The 18,572-nt window shown below is 50.5% G+C and overlaps 1 protein-coding gene across 3 annotated transcripts in view; it reads left to right on the forward strand.

The window, feature by feature from the left end:
- Window positions 1-225: 225 nt before the first annotated feature.
- ST8SIA2 (ST8 alpha-N-acetyl-neuraminide alpha-2,8-sialyltransferase 2) overlaps window positions 226-18,572 on the forward strand; it is a 32,907-nt gene continuing 14,560 nt past the window's right edge. For 2 of the 3 annotated variants that reach the window (XR_012634485.1, XM_074917440.1), the window contains exons 1-4: window positions 226-435; window positions 15,341-15,403; window positions 17,401-17,529; window positions 18,056-18,313. Coding sequence is in view for 2 of the 3 variants with exons in the window: in XM_074917440.1 (XP_074773541.1) it covers window positions 338-435; window positions 15,341-15,403; window positions 17,401-17,529; window positions 18,056-18,313 (548 nt within the window). In the remaining variant the exon portion in view is untranslated. The remainder of the gene's footprint in view (window positions 436-15,340; window positions 15,404-17,400; window positions 17,530-18,055; window positions 18,314-18,572) is intronic. The other variant, XM_074917441.1, reaches the window with a different exon arrangement.

The following is an 18,572-nucleotide window of genomic DNA, read 5'->3' on the forward strand; positions in this document are numbered from 1 at the left end:
AGGGGGGTGTCGTGGGAGGGGGGTGTCGGGGGGGGGTGTGTCCCCGGCCCCGGAACGAGGGGTCTCCGCGGGGACGCGCCGCAAAGTTTAGCGGCGGGGGGCGGCGGGGACAGAGCCCGCCCTGTGCCCCCCAACCCCCCAACTCCCTCCCTCCGCCGGGCGGGGCGGGACGGGCGCTCCGCGGGCGCCGAGGGGCGGAGCGGCCCCGCCGGGCGGCGGCGGCGCCGAGCCGGGACGCGGCGCCGCGCTCCGCACCCTGCGGAGCGGCGCGGAGCGGCCCAGCCCAGCCCGGCCCGGCCCGGCCCGGCCCGGCCCAGCCCAGCCCAGCCCGGGAGCCATGCCGCTGCCGTGCCGGGGCTGGACGCTGGCGTTGCTCACGCTGCTTGTGGGTTTCCTCATCTTCGCCGATATCTCCGAGATCGAGGAGGAGAGCGGGTAAATACCCCTCCGCCGGCGCGGAGGGGTGCGGAGGGGCGCGGAGGAGAGGGGTGCTGGAGGCGGCGGCGGCGGCGGCGGCGGAGGGCGGAGGAGGGGCGGGCGCCCGGACAGTTTCTTTGTCTCCGGCTCTCCCCGTTTCTTGCCGCGCCGAAGTGGGAAGGGAGCTCGCTCCGCTCCCGCGCAGCGCCGCGGAGCCGGCGGCAGCCCCGGGCGGGACCGCCCCGCCGCCGGGCAGGACGGGGCGCGCCGGGGCGGGGGGCCGGGGGCACCCACGCCGGCCCGGGCAGAGGGGCGGGAGCCGGTGCCGGTCCCGTCAGAGCCGCCGAGGGGCCGGTCGGGGCCGGGGGGCCGGTCCCGGTAGGGACACTGAGGTGCTGGTCCGGGTGGGGATGCTCGGTCAGGTGCGGGTCTGGATGGGGATGCCGGAGCGGGTACCAGTCTGATGAGGGATGTTGGAGTGGTCTGGAGAGAGGGGTTTGGGCACGGGCGGTGCTCAGGCGCTGCTGGGCTGGTGGAGCAGGTCCCTGAGCAGGGAATGGGTGCAGGCAGTCTGCTGGCCGGGGGTGGCGGGGCAAGTTGCAGCCCAGGGGGTTTGGGTGCCAGTGCTCGTCCAGATGGGTGCGACAGAGAGGGCAGCAGCCCATGGGGGTGATGGATCAGGAACCAGCCTGCAGGGTGCTGGAGCGAGGACCAGTCCGTAGGATGGGAGAGATGGAGCAGGGACCAGTTGGGTGGGTGTGATGGCGCAGGGTGGGAGAGCTCAGCCCGCTCCTCTGTCCCCATGGGCTGCATCGGGGGCTCTGTGGTCACCCCTTCCTGGTCACCTACGGGGTGGGTGCTCACCTGCAGGTGCCTGGTCTGGCAGGAGCTAAAGCAGCCCCAAAGTCTGGGGAGAGGAGCAACGCCCTACCCACCCCATAAACTCCATCTCCGAGGGCTGCTTGGAAACTTAGGGGATGAGAGGAACAAATGTGAAGAGGAGGGTTTGCATTAACTTGAGGAAACCACTACAGCAGTGTGGGAAAACAAATAATTCTAGTAATGTGGGGTGCACTTACAGTTCCCAAATGGCAGAAGGTCTTTCTGTTTGGGACCAGGTGGCATTTCTCATACCTGGCACTTGGGCCTGAAATTATAAATGAAATGCAGTGATGTTTGTCATTGTTTCATTGTTATATTATATTGGGTGCCACTGGCAATAAGTGCTTAGAGCTCAATAGCCTTGTCCAGAAACATCCAGCGCTGGGCTGTAGGCTACCAGGCTAGATGAATTGTTGCTCTGCAAGGAGCTGGCACTATCTATATAATAATAAAGGAAATTAAAAGCTTTTGAAGCATCCTCCCCGTCGGACAGACTGCTCCGATCCCCTTGCTTTCCTCCCATCTTCTTTTCCGGCTTCTATTCTTTCTTCTCTCTCCTTGTCTATCTGCTGGATCTCTCTGCTAGAACTTGCTGTGCCCTTATTGAAAATCTGTTCTGTTTTGTTACTTACTTGTCCAGTTTTTCACCCTGGTTCATTAGGGATTCCCTGTGTTGCGGGTTTATTTTTCTCCTCTCTTTTATGTACATTGTATGGAAATTGGGTGTTTGCTGGCTGCTTATCTTCCAGCCCTGGCATCTGAGTTTGTTGCTGTAGTTCCTCCAAGGAAGTACTGCCAAGCCGTGCAGCGGCAGAGACGGCAACAGGGTCAGACGAGTTCTGTAGAAACAGCGAGCAGCTTGTTTCATACAGCATTTGTGAAAGTGTAGTGCACGAGGCAACTAGCAAAGGACAGGAGCACCCTACACACCAGGGAGCGAAGGAGGTGTCCTGCAGTCCAGTGCCCTCTGATACACCTTAGTCCCAGACTGTTCATAGTTAACAGCTGTGCTGCTGATACAGGGATGCACAGAGCAAAGGTGGGACCCTGCTCTATTAAGAAGTAATCATGAAGTAGGACAACCCGGCCCTTTCTCTGGCTTTGTCCTCTCCCACCCATTCCTTTTCTCCATTGCATCTCCAGAGCGGTTGGGGTTTGATGAGCTCCTTCATCCCAGACACAGCAATGGGCAAACACTGTTCATCTTACACCCTCAGCTCTTAGCACAGGAGCCTGGCACAAAGAGTGCTTCATCCCCGTGTGCTGCCATGGTACCAGGAATGGTCAACACAATGCTCTCAGCTGGCTGGAGTGTATTTCTGGGGAGATGGGGAAAAGCTGAGTGCCCACTCTACAACAGATCAGGGGGTGATACAGGTTTTTCAACTTTGAGGGCCACACAATAGCAGCATCTTTTGTGAACAGGTCCTGTAGGTAAAGGGGACTGTGTGACAGCAGAAGTCCACAACGGTGTAGAGAAAGAGACCCTTCCAAAGTGTTCCAGGAGCTCTCTGTGTGCCCAGGAGGGAACAGCTCCTCTCCGTGAGAGGTTTGGGAGGTACCAGATAATTTAGCAGCAATCCCCTAGGTCAGCAATATTTGGCTGATGGATCGTGTGGCTCGGTGTCCTCCACCCCCCCACAGACCACCTTCGCTTTGCTCAGTGCAGCCCAAGCATTAAGGAAAGCAAAGAGCTGGCCAGGTGTCCCCTGGCAGGCTCATGGCACTGAGGGGGGCTGGGAAATGCAGGCAGGTGCCACTCTTTTCTTCTTTTTCCTTGGCATCGAAACACTCTCTAATTATTGTGAGGAGTGAACAGCTTGCCCACTTTTACACATACCCTGCCCCCTGCATGTGATTTGGATTGTCTTTGAAAGAATATGCCTCATATGGGGGGGGGGGGGGGGGGGGCGGGACACGACGACACGACACACATATCTCACCTACAAATACTGAGAAATTGCAGAGAGAAAGAACAAAATGTTCATTAGGTACAAAGTAAGAATATGATATTACTGGCAAAAGGACAAAAATAAAATCATGCTGTTTCCCAGGTCAGTAAGTTCCCGGCATTGCAGGTGAAGGAAGGTAGGAGCCAAGGGTGGCTGGAGCTGCTCTGCCTGCCAGAGGCTTCTGAGAAAGATGTTTGCTCCTTCAGCAGTCCCATCTTTCTCCTCCAGATACTCTTATACCACCTCCTGCAGCCAGGAGATACTGAAACAAAGAGGTGTCAGGGCAAGGATGAAAATTCAGCCGTTTCTTGCTCCCAACGCTTTGTCACTCTTGTTAGCCTGTTCCTCCCACCCTGCAGCCACCTCTGCACGCAGGTTTTCATCCTGCTACATGCCTGTCGTTATATATACGTATCACCTATAGACGCATCGCCTGAATTGCATGCTTGGCGGTGCTGCGGGATGTCAGCGAGCAGGCAGGCGCGCTCGTCCCGCTCGCCTTGGCTCGCTCCTCGCACTCGCCGGCGTGTGCTGCCGTGGTGAAGTATTGCCCTTACGAATGGTCTTGGCACTTTGCTTTTGAACAACCACCTGGTTCCGGGCTGCTGAACTTTTCCTGCAGCCCGGTGGCGCCTACGTTTCCCTCCATCGCTCTGGCTCCAGCTCTTTGTTTCCCTGGAAGGAAACAAAAGACACATTCATGTCTGTCTTGAGGAACACTAATGCAATCGCAGCCATTTCTTCATCCACCCCAGGACAGGGGAGCAGGCCAGACCTCTTGCCACGGAGGAAGACAAAGGACTCGGCATTGAGTGGAATAATTATTGCTGGTGACGAGGAGGAAAATTCGTCTCTTTGGTGGCAGTTTAAAGGGAGTCTTTGTTATTATGCATCTGCTGTAGCAGTTCTGCAGGGGTCCGGCTGTGTCCTGATTGTCTGTAGAGGGAGCTGGTGACCCGCTGCCACCAGGTGACTTCTCAAATTAATGTGTGAGCCATCTTAGGGAGCACTTGACACTTGGTAATGGGTTGGTCTTAATATGAGTCAACCTTTTCTCTGCTAGTCCAGACCACATGCCTTTCCATCCTGATTACAAGAGGAATTATATTCTGGTCTTTTTAAGTGATGAATTGGAGTATCTAATATTGCCGTCCTGCCTGGAAGCTTGTCAGTAAATTGCCACTTTTTCCTCATGTGCCCTTTTCTAACGCCTGTCTTTCAAAGGCCCAGGAATGCCACAAAGAGATTTTGTGTCCTTTATGGTGGCTGATGTGCTTGCTCTGAGTGGTCTGTAGTGTGCTGTAGTCATAACACTTCTTGTCAAGGTTGGTCTGTGGAGTATAAATGTCCTGCTTAGGTCTTTTAGGCTGTGATTTACTGCGCCTGGCCCAGAGTTAGACTAAGACTTGCTCTCCACCAGGAAGTTTTGTTGAAAAAAGTGCCTTATTCTACCAGCATATGCTTTTGTGCACTTACACAGCAGGTGCACGTGAGCCAACAAGTATCTGGGTTGGTCTGGAGAAGTAATACCTCTCTGCAGGACAGAAGCCCACAGACACCCTGTAACTATTCATGCAAATAGAGCCAATGGAGAGACCTTTGTACTCGTTGGCTGTGGCAGGGCTGTAACAAAAGCCCCATGATTCATCGAGCTGGAAAATAAACATAATGTTGGAGCACTGATTTGAGTAAGAAAATACCAAGTGTAGGCTCTGATTGCAACTCTTCTGATTATAACTTGAGCTCCAGCAGCCAATTTCAGGTTGGCTGCAGAGCTCCCCGTCCTCCGTGTAAGGCAGTCCTTCATCTCCTGCTGCCCGGCAGGGGCAGCTGTCACAAAGATGTGTCCAGAACTCCTGTACTCCTTCCTAAAGCAGGCTGGAGGATGTAAATCTCCATAGCTTGTTTCCTTAAACTGAGCAGGAGCAGTGGCACCTGCAGGGAATTTGTGTCTGGCTGGAGAGCTGGGGGTAGCAGATGGAAAGCACTGGCAGACCCAGAAAAAAACCCCCAGCGCCATGAATGTAACCAGTCCCTCTCTAAGGGCTTTGCAGTACAGCTGGTGAAAAGTTACTCTTTGGTCCCATCCTGATTGTCAGCAGCTTGCAAGGCCCCCAAGGAGGGAATTTCTGAGCTGGCCAGAGAGGAGGGGAATGGCTGTGGTAGGAGGATGCACGTTGCCAGCCAGTGCAGAGCTGCTGAAGCCATGGCCAGCCCCAGCCCCAGTGACCAGAGAAATGAAGGGAGCAAAGCAGTTCCCTCGAGGGCTTCCAGTTTCCCTTTTGCCCAGGTGGGCTTTTTTGTTTCCCATCTCTAACCCTGCAAATGCACAGTTCCTAGTCTGGAAAGCAAAAGGAAGTCTTTTTGTCCCCGCGGGGAACAAGGAGTTTCAAATGTTGGCTCATTTAGCGAAGGCTTGTTGAGCAGCTAACGGTGAGGTTAAGTGATTCAGCCGTCAGCAGTACGGTGCCCGCTCCTCCGTGCTACTGCCGTACTCGTGGGCAGAGAGCGAAGCCCTGGGACCGCAGCCAGCAGTGACACAGCAGATCCCGCTGCCACCGTGAGCCCTGCTGGCCTCTCCCGGCCATGGATGAAGAGGTCAGTTTTCTCTTGTATTCTCTGCAGCAGCTGTGGTTATTCTACATGGACATCTGTTCTTTGGTGCCTACTTGCATGTCAGATATGCTTTTGATCTTTCAGGAAAGCGTTTAACAGGGGCTCCCTTATCTTTCCTTGAGCTTTCAGGCTACAGGTATTTTGTCTTTTCATCCCTGAGACCAGCACTACTTAAATACATCTACAGGCACGGTTGCTGTAAAAAACAGTTGTTTGAAAGACAGACAACTTCTAATTGCCTCCATCATTTGTTTTCCCTGGGCCTGGGTCATCCTCAGCAACAAGAAATCAGCCCAAACCTCAACAATAGACAATAATTATTTTGGCATTTCTCTAGTTTCCATCCCTAGTTGCCTCTGGAAACAAGGGAGTTCCTTGGCACAATAAATTCACTGTAGGAGCAGAGTTTCAGGTGTCCTTCAGCAAACACCCCGGCAGAGCAGGCTGGTGTCGCAGCTCTGCCCTTTGCAATGCAATAGAAAAAAAGAAGAAAAAAGAAGAAAGAGCATCTTTACAGATCCTTTTTCTTTGTGTTCTTGCTGTAAATCTAAACAACTCCTTGTCTTGCCAGAGCAGCAGCCTTGGTGGTGGTGGCAGCCTTGGGAGATGCATCCTCACCAACAGCAGCAGCGCCGGCTGCTATCGGGAAGCGAAAGGGCCGATCCAGGGAGACACGCATGGCACTGCCAATACCCGCCAGGGGAGCGGCGATGGTACGGGGTGAGAGGGCAGGCTGGGGGCAGGAAGGAAGATGAGCACAAGGTAAAGGTGCTCGCTCTGTGGGTGGTGGGACCAGAAGAGTTCTCCTGAAGCAGCAAGTGATGCCTCAGCACAAATGCTGTGTCCTGCCATCAGGTAACCCCGTTCAGAGTCCTCGCTCCAGCCCAGGGGTGATCGTTGCTCCTGGGGGTGGCACTACAAGGCAGAAACACCATCAGCTGTGGAGACGTTCCCCTTTGCCAGGCGGTCAGCAGCTTCATTGCCCTGATCCCACTATCAACCCTTCTGAGGTTCCTTGTTTGGAACAGCATTTGATCGAGCTGGCTGCTTGTGCCCTGGGTCAGTTCTTTCTAAATTCAAGTGCTGGACTCTTTCTTACTGCTACTGTGCATAAAGCCCTTGTTACTGCATACAGAAATCCACTAGGAATATCACAACCAAAAAAAAAAAACAGGCTGGCCATGTGCATGCTGATCACGCTATCCCTCCCCGTCCAGCGCTCTCCACAGGCAGGGCTGCTTTTAAAAGCACGAATTGTCACAGTCACAGCACAGTTTTGAAGTGCTCTCTCAAGGCCTCTGTCAGTCAAACATCATCATGGTGAGCTCCGGGTGTCAGCCGTGTGTCTGGCAGCTCCAAATCGAAGGACAGTTCTTCCACTGTGACCTGTCACCTCTTAGCCCAGGCTTTACCAGCATCTTCAGGAACATAATTCAGCTCTCAGCCAGTAGCTACAACAGGGGACATGTTTCCCCTGCGAAGGTTAAGCATCATAATAAGGCATCTCCAGTGCCTTTTCAGACGCCCAGAAGCACACTTGACTGTCAACCAGCAGCTGCTCAGTTGGTAATTAAACTTCTCCTTCTTACTGCCGCCTGGGTTTCCACGGTGTAGTTTATGAGCCAGGAGAGAAGAGAGGAGGCCAAGCTCTGAAACCATTATTGGATTTTCAGTATTTGGCATCTGGTCATTGTTATCTGGAGGCTAAGTCCCTGCAAAGGTCCTGGCATGGCTCTGTTGCTGGTGAGTGCCTGTAATGGTGGGCAGATAGCTCAGGCAGTTGCTGGTTGGGGTGTAGCTCTCATCCAGGCGCTCCCAGCCCTCTTTGTGAAGGCATCAGATGTTATTTTGAGGCTGCTCGTACAGAAGAACCACCCAAGAAGGATGTCACTGCCCAGGAGAGGTCCTCGGCATCCACATCAACAGTGAAAGAAGAAACAATAAGAGACCTTGAGTGTTCCAAGGGGCTGTGCAGAGCAGTGGGAGGAGTAGGCAGGAGGTGGTTGTGAGAGAATGAGCCCAAGGACCCACAGCCCCTCAGACATGGGTGTCTTTTCATATTGTCCCATTCGCCTTTCCCAAGGTACGTGGCATCCAAGATGCTACAGGAGCCACTGGGATTTCTGTCTTTTGGGATGCAAATGCTCAGGGTGACAGGATCTGCTGCAAGACTGATGCTCTGCTGTTTGCACTCCCTGATAGCTCTGCTCTGTTGGCTGAAAAAATTATCTCAGGAAAAATGTATAGTGTAGACATGTTTTTTAAACAGTGAGGCTTTTGTCTCAGCTCCTTCCGAGGTCTTTGCTGGGCCGTTGGGGTTTTTTCTTTCTCACTTCCAGAAGGGAAAAGCAAAATACACAAAACAGACACACATACCCCCCCAATCCCAACTCCCTCACTGGATCCATTTTGCCTGCTTCAATGTCTTTTTCTTTGCTGGCTGTTTCATTGACACAGCCAAAGAAACTGAACCAATGCCAGGAATAAACTTCTAATGGAAGACCTGAGATGAAGGAAGGAATAAGGTCCTGCCAGTACAGAGGACGGGGAGGGGTGAAGTCTGTGACATTTGAGCCCTGTGAGCGCGTGAGTATTTTGTCTTTAGAGCAGTGATAAGAACATCACAGAGTGATCAAGTCAGGCCGTGCTGACGTTATGGTTAATGCATGTGGACATGAGACCTGACACCCTACGAGTGCGAAAGAGACTTTTCTGGCTCAGGGAGGGCACATGCTGGCTCGAAGGCAGAGCCTGAGAGTCCTGGACCATGGCTCCCTCGTGGGCAGCAGTAGCCATCAGGCTGTTTCGAGCATCCTCCTGCCCCTTACAGGTGCTTCAGGGCAGGTAGCTCAAGGCAGGGATGGGGATTTGGTTGTGGTGCTCTGGTTACCCAAGTGCAAAGTGATCCTCAAGCAGCTTCCTGGTGGCAGGTTGCCACAGGCATCCCTCCTGCTTCCTCCTGTCCTTTAGTCATCGGAGCTGCGCCATTCCTGCTGATTCTTCACATGTTTTGTACATAAGTGTTTCAGCCTAATTGGCTTATTCCCTATTAAGCAATAGGTGTCTCTGTTTTGCAAACTCACGTGTCTTGATTCCTGCGTTCTCAGCGTACGCTTGCAGTCATTACCCACCGTGATTTGCAGCCAGGCAGAAATCTCAGGGCCAAACCCTGCTCTTATTTACACAGGAGCTGATGTGGAGCCACGGTTACCACCTGACAGGTAGGGATGCTGAACACCTCCGTCCTTCCCACCTTGTTGTTGTGCCGGGGAAGGAACAGTGACGTGATGGAGGTGGAACTGGGCATGGGAGGCGGTGACCAAATTAGCAAGGCTGGTTTGCATGAGACTGACAGATCTGTGTTCCCCGTGGTGGGTAATAGCAAGCACTGTGAGCCACAGCGAGGTCATTGACTGGTGCCTTTACAGAGTGTCCTTGACTTGCTGGAGATGCTACACCCCCAGCCTAGCTGCACAAGCACTGCCCCTGCAGCTCGTGTATCGGAGCTGCATCGGGACCCCAGTGGGACAAGGTGATTTTCCTGAAAGCCATGGTATGGGCACATTCTCTCCCAAATGCATTTGTATGACTCGATAGAAAGAATGAAACTTGGAGCAGCAAAAATAGCACCCGATATTTAGGAAATTTTTGACACCCAGGCTGCCAAGCTGTGACAATATGAACAAGTGAGATTTTAAACACATCGAAGCGTGATTTGAAACGTCTCATCAACATGTATTGCAGGATCTTTCATCCTAGCAGACAAACACTTTAGAAATGTCTTCCAAATTAATCCCTACAGAGGGAACCTTGCTCACTGGGAGTGTGCAGGTACATAGGGCTACCCAAATGGCCACCAATTCTCTTAATTGTAATCCCATCCACACCCGGCAATGAAAGTCTCAAAAATGACTGATGAAGTGTCACAGAGAATGATCTGCAAGTGTCAGATGTCCTGGCTTCTCCTGTGTTATGAAATGTGATGCATGAAGGTGCGATGAGAAACGAACCTGTGAGAGCTTGTGTTTCTGGGTGGGGGAAGACTGGTGTTAAGGAGAGTGCACGATGCTGTGTTTGAGTACACGATCTCAAGGTTCAAAAATGCATCTCTGATCCCATCACTTCTCGCCTGGCTTTGGCTTGTGTTTCTAATTTGCAAGTTGGTTTATGTGTAGGGCTAACCAGCAGTGAAGCCTTTTCCAATTTGTCTCTCCGGTGATAACAGAGTATTTTATGGATATGGGTGGACCTAAACCCCACAGAAGCCACTTGACTGTCTAGTGAGAAGCCCACAAGGAGACTTGCCAATAAATGTGGCCTTTTTCCATCTTTTGGTGAGATCCTGATGTGCAGATGGAAAGCCAGGATACAGTCCCGAGGAATCCCGGTTTTCAGCCTCTGGGCTCCGTTTCTGCCCAGTTTGGGCTCCTGGGACACCTTTGCTTTTCCACCACGCGGGACAGGCTGGACAGGTTGGCACTTAAAAGCCAATTATTTCTCTTTCCTAGACTACTTGGAAATGTGGCAGTTTTCCCCCAAAAGCCCTGAAGTCGCGATTGCTGCTCTACTGATCTCAAACCCTGAATTTCAGGGAAGAGGAGGAGGGTTGAAACCTGTAGCCAGATCCACATTTCACAGCACTGGCCTGAGCGAATCCTGCCCCGTCTTTGAGGATGCAGGGAGCACATGGCTTAGCGTAATGATTGCGCTGCTCTTAGTCAGCAAAATGAATTCACTCACTTAATAGGGCAGTCGGTGCATCCAAGCCCATCTCTAACGAGGTGGCGTGCCAGCTAGTCCCTGATGTTGCAAGGTCTGGCTTATGCCCATGAATGCACATGGGATTATATATCACTGTGAGTGTCAGCAGGAGCAAGTCTGTCAAGTCTGGGAGGAGGGGGGTGATCTATCTGTTTGTATTTAATTTCCAGTGGCTGGGCAGTGTATTCCTTTCCCCAAAACTGTTAGTTACAGTGACTGGGTCCATCTGGCCATGAAGCAGCATGCTGCAGAGGGTCTGTGAGCATCCCGCTCAGCATCCCCTGCTCCAGCTGCCTCAGGGAGAGCCCGCGGGTTGGGAGGGCAGTGATTTTGGGAGGGTGGTCCCTGACCGGGCCTGGCATCACACTCATGTGCTCTTCAGATGAAAAGTAGGATTTCTGGTCTTGAGGAAAACATCAGATCAATCCTTAAAAAGCAAAGTAAATATAGGTGGTGGTTTTATTTTTTTAATAGATGCAGACTGCTTTTATGGGTACAGCCTGCAGCCATTTCACAAGACCATGGCTGCATGTGCTTTTCAGGCTAGTGAGACCTTTTCAGATCAATTCCTGTGGTCCTCTGGGTGACGTGTCCTTCCCTGTCACTCAGAAAGAGCCATACTCGCTCTTGGCAAATGAAGAGCAGCATTTTCAAGAGGACAGGGCTGCTGTAAGTGCATAGTGCCTGCTCCAGTCCTGGCTTGTGAGACTGTCATTTTTTGGTGTTACTTCACCCCCAGTGCCCCAGCTATAAAACAGGGATCATAAAATGAACCTAACACAGAAGCAGGTTGTGAAAACTTAATTAGTAGGTGTTAATCATTTGAACCCCTCAGATAAAAATTGTGGCACTCTGAACTCTCTTTCTGAGGCATTCAGATGGATAAATTCTATTTAACAATCCCCCAAAGGATTATTATCTCTCTTTTATGTGGAGGAGGGAGGAGAGGAGGACTTGGGTTGCCCAAGGTCAGGAAGAGGTTTTGTTCCACCAGGAATGGGCTCCACAAATGTGGCTAAATGGGTGGTTGGGTATGGCTGAAATTTCTAGTTAGTTCATGGTTCTCATGTGCTTCCCATGTGTATTGTCTGTCACAGATGCTGGGGAGGAGCAGGACTTGGAGGTGGGCATTGTAAAATACCCATGAAAACCACATTTTTGCATCTGTAAGCCTGAGAATATGGATGCATAAAGCCTACTCTCAGAGATCCACTCGCCCAAAGAGGCTGTGTGACCTACTTGTTCAGTCAAAGCAGCTTTGATTTCACGTATCGAAATTGCTCGAAGCAAGACCGAACTGTACCTAGCAACAATTAAGAGAATCATTTTAAAAGTGGGAAACGATGAAAAGGGAACCAAAAACCCTAAACATCCTATTCATAGTGGGTGAATAGAAAAGTCCTCGCATACCTGATTTGTCAGAAATTATTCATCCAAGAAAATTTGGACCTAAACCATAAGACAATTTTTCTTTTTTATCCTTTGATATATGAATCAGTGTCACTTTACATCTGAGCACAGAATGTTTTGACCTATATAATATCTTAGATAGTGGAAATTCAGCTTGAAAATCTCAAAGCAAAAATGAGAAAAGATGACATAAGCCAGTAATATGGCATTAGCACATAAGATGCAACTTATCACTGGAAAACATCCCAACAGAAGTCAAAAGAAGAGCATTTTGTAAATAATAGGATTAGGAAGCAGGTTGGTACTTTGTAAAGCTGGCTATACAATCAAACTGATAACAACTAGATTAATAAGGCAATTCAGTCTAAACATGGTGTAGCACTAGAAAGCTTTTCAAAATCAATGCCTATCTGTGCAGTTTTAATCGAAGTTGGTCTTTGCCTTTTGAAGCCAAGAGATTTGAAACTCCAGGTCAGCAAGGTATAATAAAATGGGCTGACTTTTTGTTTTTAACGTATGCCTCTTAATTAGTGCATTCCATTTCTTAATGCTTTCCTCTACCAGGTGGGGGAAGTGAAGCAGTGCAGCAATATTGGCTTGCCTGTGTTGATAATGAAGTATAGCAGACCTTGGAAAATACTATGCTTGGCTAAAGCATGGGTGTTTTGGGCAGCTGGTTTGCCTGGCTGGTACCCACTGGTGGGCTGAGCTGATCAGGGTGGCTGAACAGGGCGATACACCCCATGGTATCATATTCCCAGCACACGTTGTCTTCAGCTGTACAAAGAGAGATCTGTAGGGAAGACGTCTAGAAGTTGCACTGTAGTACACAAAGGGTCCAAAGGCTGATGGTTTTGAAACCACAGGAGCATTTTAGGATTCTCTACACCAGCTGAGACCTTCAGCTGAGTATCATGTCCCAGCTTCAGGCAATCTCCATGGCTCGGAGAAAGAAACTAAGCCTGGTGCAGGGAGCAGTGTCTTTGCCAGCATCTCAGGTGTCCATGAGAGCATCCAGGCTGCTGCTGGCCAGCAAAGCAGTGAGCCCAGTGCCAGGGAACAAGTCATGGGAAAATGACCAGCAGAGCCCTGCTCTCTCCTCCGCCGATGAGCAGCCCCCTCCATGTTCATGTAGGACAGCAGAACACTTCGACCTCTGCATTACAATATTTTGAAAACTTTTGCTTTTTGCAGGGTGTGAGAGAGAAAGAGTAATCCCCAAAACTGCCCTTGAGGGGCTGCTCAGGGGGGGATCTGGGCAGCCGATTGGCTTCCCCACCACCTCTGCTGCACAGGGAGCTGGGAGATGTGCTCTCAACTTGTCTTCCTCACAGCCGGCATCTCCAGCCCCGACGCCTGCCTTAATTTCAGGAGGAGACATGCACAGACCTGTCGCTGGGGGCCTGTAAAGCCCGACTGGATAAATGCATTTGAATAATACATTGTGATACTTCAGATCAGTCCTGCCGTAGCACAATACATGGATGAGGTGGGAGCAAACAGGTCTTGTCCTCTTCCTAATTTTGTTCAGAGTTTGTGAACCAGCACTTATTCAGGGAGCAGCATTTCTTTTTCTAAGCCCTTAATCCAGTCCCTATCTGACTTACAGCAAGTGTGAAGGAGTGTGAATCCCATTTGGAAGGCTCCTTCAAAGGAGATGGCTCTGAAAGGATGCGTGGTTTGCACACTAATCCAGTCTGCTCCCACACCCTGCGGTGAACCCCATTAAAGCGGAGGCTTGTTAAATGCCAATAGGCTCTAGGAATGAGCTAGTCCTGCTGTTCCCTTGGGGCACCAAAGAATGAAACCCCTTGCTAACTCTCAGGTTTGTCAAAGGAAAGAGGAGAGTGTCGAATCGGGAAGTGCTCTGACTTGGCCGTAGATGTTCTCCAGCAGGAGGGAGGAAGGGGACAACCACCACAGCATTTCCAAGGGTTTGATGGTATGCGGTGCTGAGGGCTGTGCTCAGCCTAACGAAAGGGATTTGCGTCGCATCCCACAAGTCTGAAAATATTTTTTGATAGCACCAAATGTTCACGCACACTATTACTTTTTCATTTATGTCTAATGCATTTGGGATTTTTTTTTAGGACTGGTAGAAATACATGCTCTTGAGATACATTTTCATTAAGGTATATATTTCCAGTAACAATATTTCTGCTGTAAGAGAATTTGGTTCTCTTTATGAGCATGTTCATTTGGATATCTGTGCAATAGAAACAATAAAACAGAGCAATGAGCACATGGCAGTTAAAATGTGTCTGACGAGGAGCTCAGCTCGCACTGAGCATCATGAAGTGGGCGACTTGTTCTTTGTGACCCCTTTCAAAATAGCAAGATAACGTAAGGAGGGGCTCTGCAGCCAACTAGATGCAGACCAATACTTGTTCAAGCAAGGATTCACGGGTTGTATGAGTGGCATGTGTTTCTGAAGGGGCTTGTTCCCACCTGTTCTTCATTATAGCATCATATAGGTGCTGGAAACTTTGGCTGTCCGTTCCCATAGGTCTTGCTCTGGCAGGTCTGGTACCTGTCCTTGTGCAGTGGTGTCAGGCCATGGGAGTGACAAGGCTGTCACTGCAGGTCTCAGCTCCAGCATGCGAATGACTGGTGAGTTGGCCTTGTAGCTTCAGCCAGGTTACACCAAAGGTGGGGATAAGGGGCTTTGGGGTACTCATGGGATTGGAGGGGGATGGATCAGGGGCCTGGGTCCCATGAGAAGCTGGGAGAAGGTGGCACTGTGAGGATGAGGTCTCCACAAGTCACCCAGGAGGCTGGTGGCTCAGTCTGGATAAAATAGAGATGCTGGGTGGTCTCAACTGAAAGCCCAAGATGATGACAGTGGCGGGAATCCTGTCCAGATCTTTCAGCTCAGTCCCCACCTGAAAAGGACAGGGAAAGTCCTTTGGCAGCCTGGAGGTGGAGGAGACCTTCTCTATGTGCTGCTAACACCTGACTTGTAAAAAAAAAGTAGAGATGTATTTAATGCAACCTGTAGACTGCATGCTGCTTTGACGACGGAGAGCAGATGTCTTTGATGGCTGGTTAGATCGCGCAGGTATTATTAATTGGGTTGGTTAGGAGCTTTTTTGCCGGAATGATTTCACGGTCGCAGTAGGTCAGCAGTGACGATGGATGTGAAAAGTCCTTCACAGGCATCAGGACATCTCCCTTCTGGATGGGGTGGGATGTGAACTGATGCAGCAGTTCAGAGGCCTTCAGAGCAGGATCTCCTGACTGTTGAACAATGCTTGGCAAAGAGGAGCTGGGTTTATAAATAATGCATTTCCTTTGTCTTGCAGGAGTTCTGGAGGCAGAGGTACAATCAGATCAGCTGTGAACAGCTTACATAGCAAATCTAATAGGTTTGTAAATTAGATTTTGTGTTCATTTGTTTTTGCTGTAAGGCAGCTATTAATCTGCTTCTCCTCTTCGCTGGATAGTGCTGTTCTTATTTAGCAAATGTATCTGTTTCTTTTCACTTCTGCTTTGCATTTTCTTAATCGTTTCTCCCCCTTCATCCCCCAGCTCAGTGTGATAATCATTTGCAAATAACCAAGGATCTGCAAGTTGTGGTGATTGAGAGAATGAGAAAGAGAGAGTTACTTATTGTGAAAATAAGTCAGTGATAGAGTTGCCATTTTCGTAGTTTTACTACGTGCTATTAGAAGAGAGATCGCTGTCTTTGACATCAGAACTCCATCCGGTTTTATCGTAATGCACTCCAGTAATGTCGCTCCGTCGCAGAGTCATTTCATGGCATCGCAGCTTCATTCAGTGTCTGTCTGTGTTGTTTTTACAGTGATTTCATGTCAGCTCAGCATTACCAAGCGGCACGGTTGCAAAGCTTAGTGATACCACGCACGAAAGAGTGAGTGATGTCATTCTGTGATGATGTCACCACCCATGATCAAAACACAGAAAATGGACAACAAACAGAAAAATCATAGTTATTCCCAAGATTTCTTTACCCTGTTTCCTTTATGATTTTTGACACGTTATCAGTAAGCTTTGCAAGACACACAAGGTGATGGGGCAAAATGCAAGATGCAAAAAAATCCAACACCCTCGACTGGCAGCCTCTGGAAAGGTACTGTAAAAGCACGCACAAGGACACTGGCAGCCAGCATTCCTAAACACATTTCCTTGCCTTTCTGAAACATTACATAGTGTGAGCCACAGTGTGTCCTTGGGAGCATCTTCCCTGGGCTGGAGATGTGCTCCTGGGAGCTGGATGTTGTCCATGAGCCTGGGCCACCAGCTCTGCCCCATCTCTCACTCTTCTCCTTCCTTGAGGTTTATATGCTTTTTATAATTGTATTTATTTATAAGCCATCTCCCAGCTGGAAAAAGCCCTTTGCACCAGAGAGGGAGATTCCCTTTAGCTGATAGCAAGTGCTTTGGCTGTGTGTTTTTCAGAGCGCTCTGAAGTGTGAAGGTTTTTTCAGGGCTGCGGATACACACGCAGCTTCTTGATGAGTTGCTTGGGTGTTCTCTTTGGAGGGCGGCTGGCTGGTATCAAATATTCAGAGGCTCCCTTAATTCGTGCCATTTGATGTAAATGGCACTGAAGTGCTGGGGCTGATTCGCTTCTCAGAGCAAGGATTAAAAGCTGGGGTCTCCCGGTGATCATCTTCAAACTGCAGCATCTGGCTGTTGCCCGTCCCCCTGCTCATTTCTGGGTCTGGAGCAGGCGGTACAGATGCTGAAATTCTAGTGCTCTCTTCTAACAGGAGAAAAAGTTACCAGTGAGCCAGCCTCCCCCTGTTCAGTACAGGATGCTCGTAGTCCAATCTCACAAGCAGCACTCGGCAGCTCAGCTAAATTAATTTCTCCTTTGGGTGAAGTGGAGGTTGCACTTCTCTGTTGAAGATTTGAACCCTCTCCAGGAGCTGAGCTGGCTCCCCTTTGGGGTGGTCATGTGCGGCCACACGGCAGCAGGGCAGCAACCTCATCTGCCCACGTAGGAAATGTCCTGGTGAATTCTGGGTGCTCCCTGGGGTTCTGGGGTGTCTTGTGTGCAAGTGTCCATCTTCCAGCCTGTCTTTATGGAGCCTGCTTGTGGTTTTGTGTGCATGCTTTTCTGCAGCTAGATGTGTAAGACTGTGTTTTCTGTAGAGCTGTGCCTGACTGTAAGTCTATGTTCATGTAAGCAAGCAGGTATTTAAGGATTTGTGTCTGTCTGTTTGAGTGTAGCAGAATACAAACAGGCTTTCAGTTCTTGTTTAGCTAATAACTACAATTTTGCTTTTCTGATGAAGTTTGAATTCCAGCAGCCAGAGCCAAAGACAGTGATTAGAAGTGCCATTGGGATGCTAACGGATCCTGTCTCCCTCCGTCTCCCTGTCTTTCTTTTCTCTAGAGCTGAAGTAGTAATAAATGACTCTTCGTCTCCAGCTGTTGTTGACAGAAGTAATGAAAGCATTAAGCACAACATTAAACCAGCCTCATCCAAATGGAGACACAACCAGACACTCTCTTTGAAGATCAGGTACTGGTAATTACCTATAGGACAGGAGACAGATTTGGTCCTCTCCAGTGCAAGCTGGCAAATTGCCTCTGTATATCATCTAAAGAAGTCGAGAAAGAAATAAAAGGCTTATCTCCTGCTGAGCTGGGCTTCATATCTGTAAGCGATCACTTGGAAATGAATTCCCAGCTGAACACTCTGGCCTTGCAATGACAGAAAAAGGAGCACTTGAGCCCCCATTTTCCAGGCCAAGTGGAACCAGTGTGCCCTGGTCATGGAGGGGGGAAGGAGAGCCTTTACCCAGGGTGAATGCAGGGAACCCCCCTAATGATGGGCTGACCGTGCTAGCCTGCCCCAAGAAGGGAGGGGTGGAGAAGGAACAGGTGTTAAGATAGAGATACCTGTTTGGAAGCTGTTCCTGGAGAGCATCAGTTGGCTGGGACTGGCCACAGAGCAAGGGCAGGCAGGAGGCAAGATTTCATCTTATATATGACCCAAGTGATCTCTGTACCTCACCTGATGGAGCTATTTTCTTCCTTGTCCTCAGAAAACAGATCTTGAAGTTCTTGGATGCAGAGAAGGACATTTCAGTGCTGAAGGGGACACTGAAGCCGGGGGATGTCATCCACTACGTCTTTGACAGGGACAGCACCATGAACGTTTCTCAGAACCTGTACGAGCTGCTGCCCCGCACCTCACCCCTCAAGGGCAAGCAGTTCCCCACCTGCGCCATCGTGGGCAACTCGGGGGTCCTGCTCAGCAGCGGCTGCGGCCCCGAGATCGATGCACACAGCTTTGTGATAAGGTAGGGGACTGCACCCTGCTGCACGGTGGGGCTGGGGGGGTTTCAGGGGGTTTCAGGGCGGTGGAAAGGGGCCGCAGTCCCGATCGCATGGTGTAGCACAGCCTTGCAGCCCCATGTGCACACGTGGAGTTCACCGATGCAAATGCCCTGCTGCAAACTCTCCCACCCACCACCAAGCGCTCCTCTAGTGTCCTTGCAGATGCACCCCGTGTCTTCTCATGGCACACCATTAAGCCCCAGCACCCCCAGTCCCAAGCAC

The sequence above is a fragment of the Athene noctua genome, chromosome 13 (assembly GCF_965140245.1).
Source record: "Athene noctua chromosome 13, bAthNoc1.hap1.1, whole genome shotgun sequence".
Classification (NCBI taxonomy): domain Eukaryota; kingdom Metazoa; phylum Chordata; class Aves; order Strigiformes; family Strigidae; genus Athene; species Athene noctua.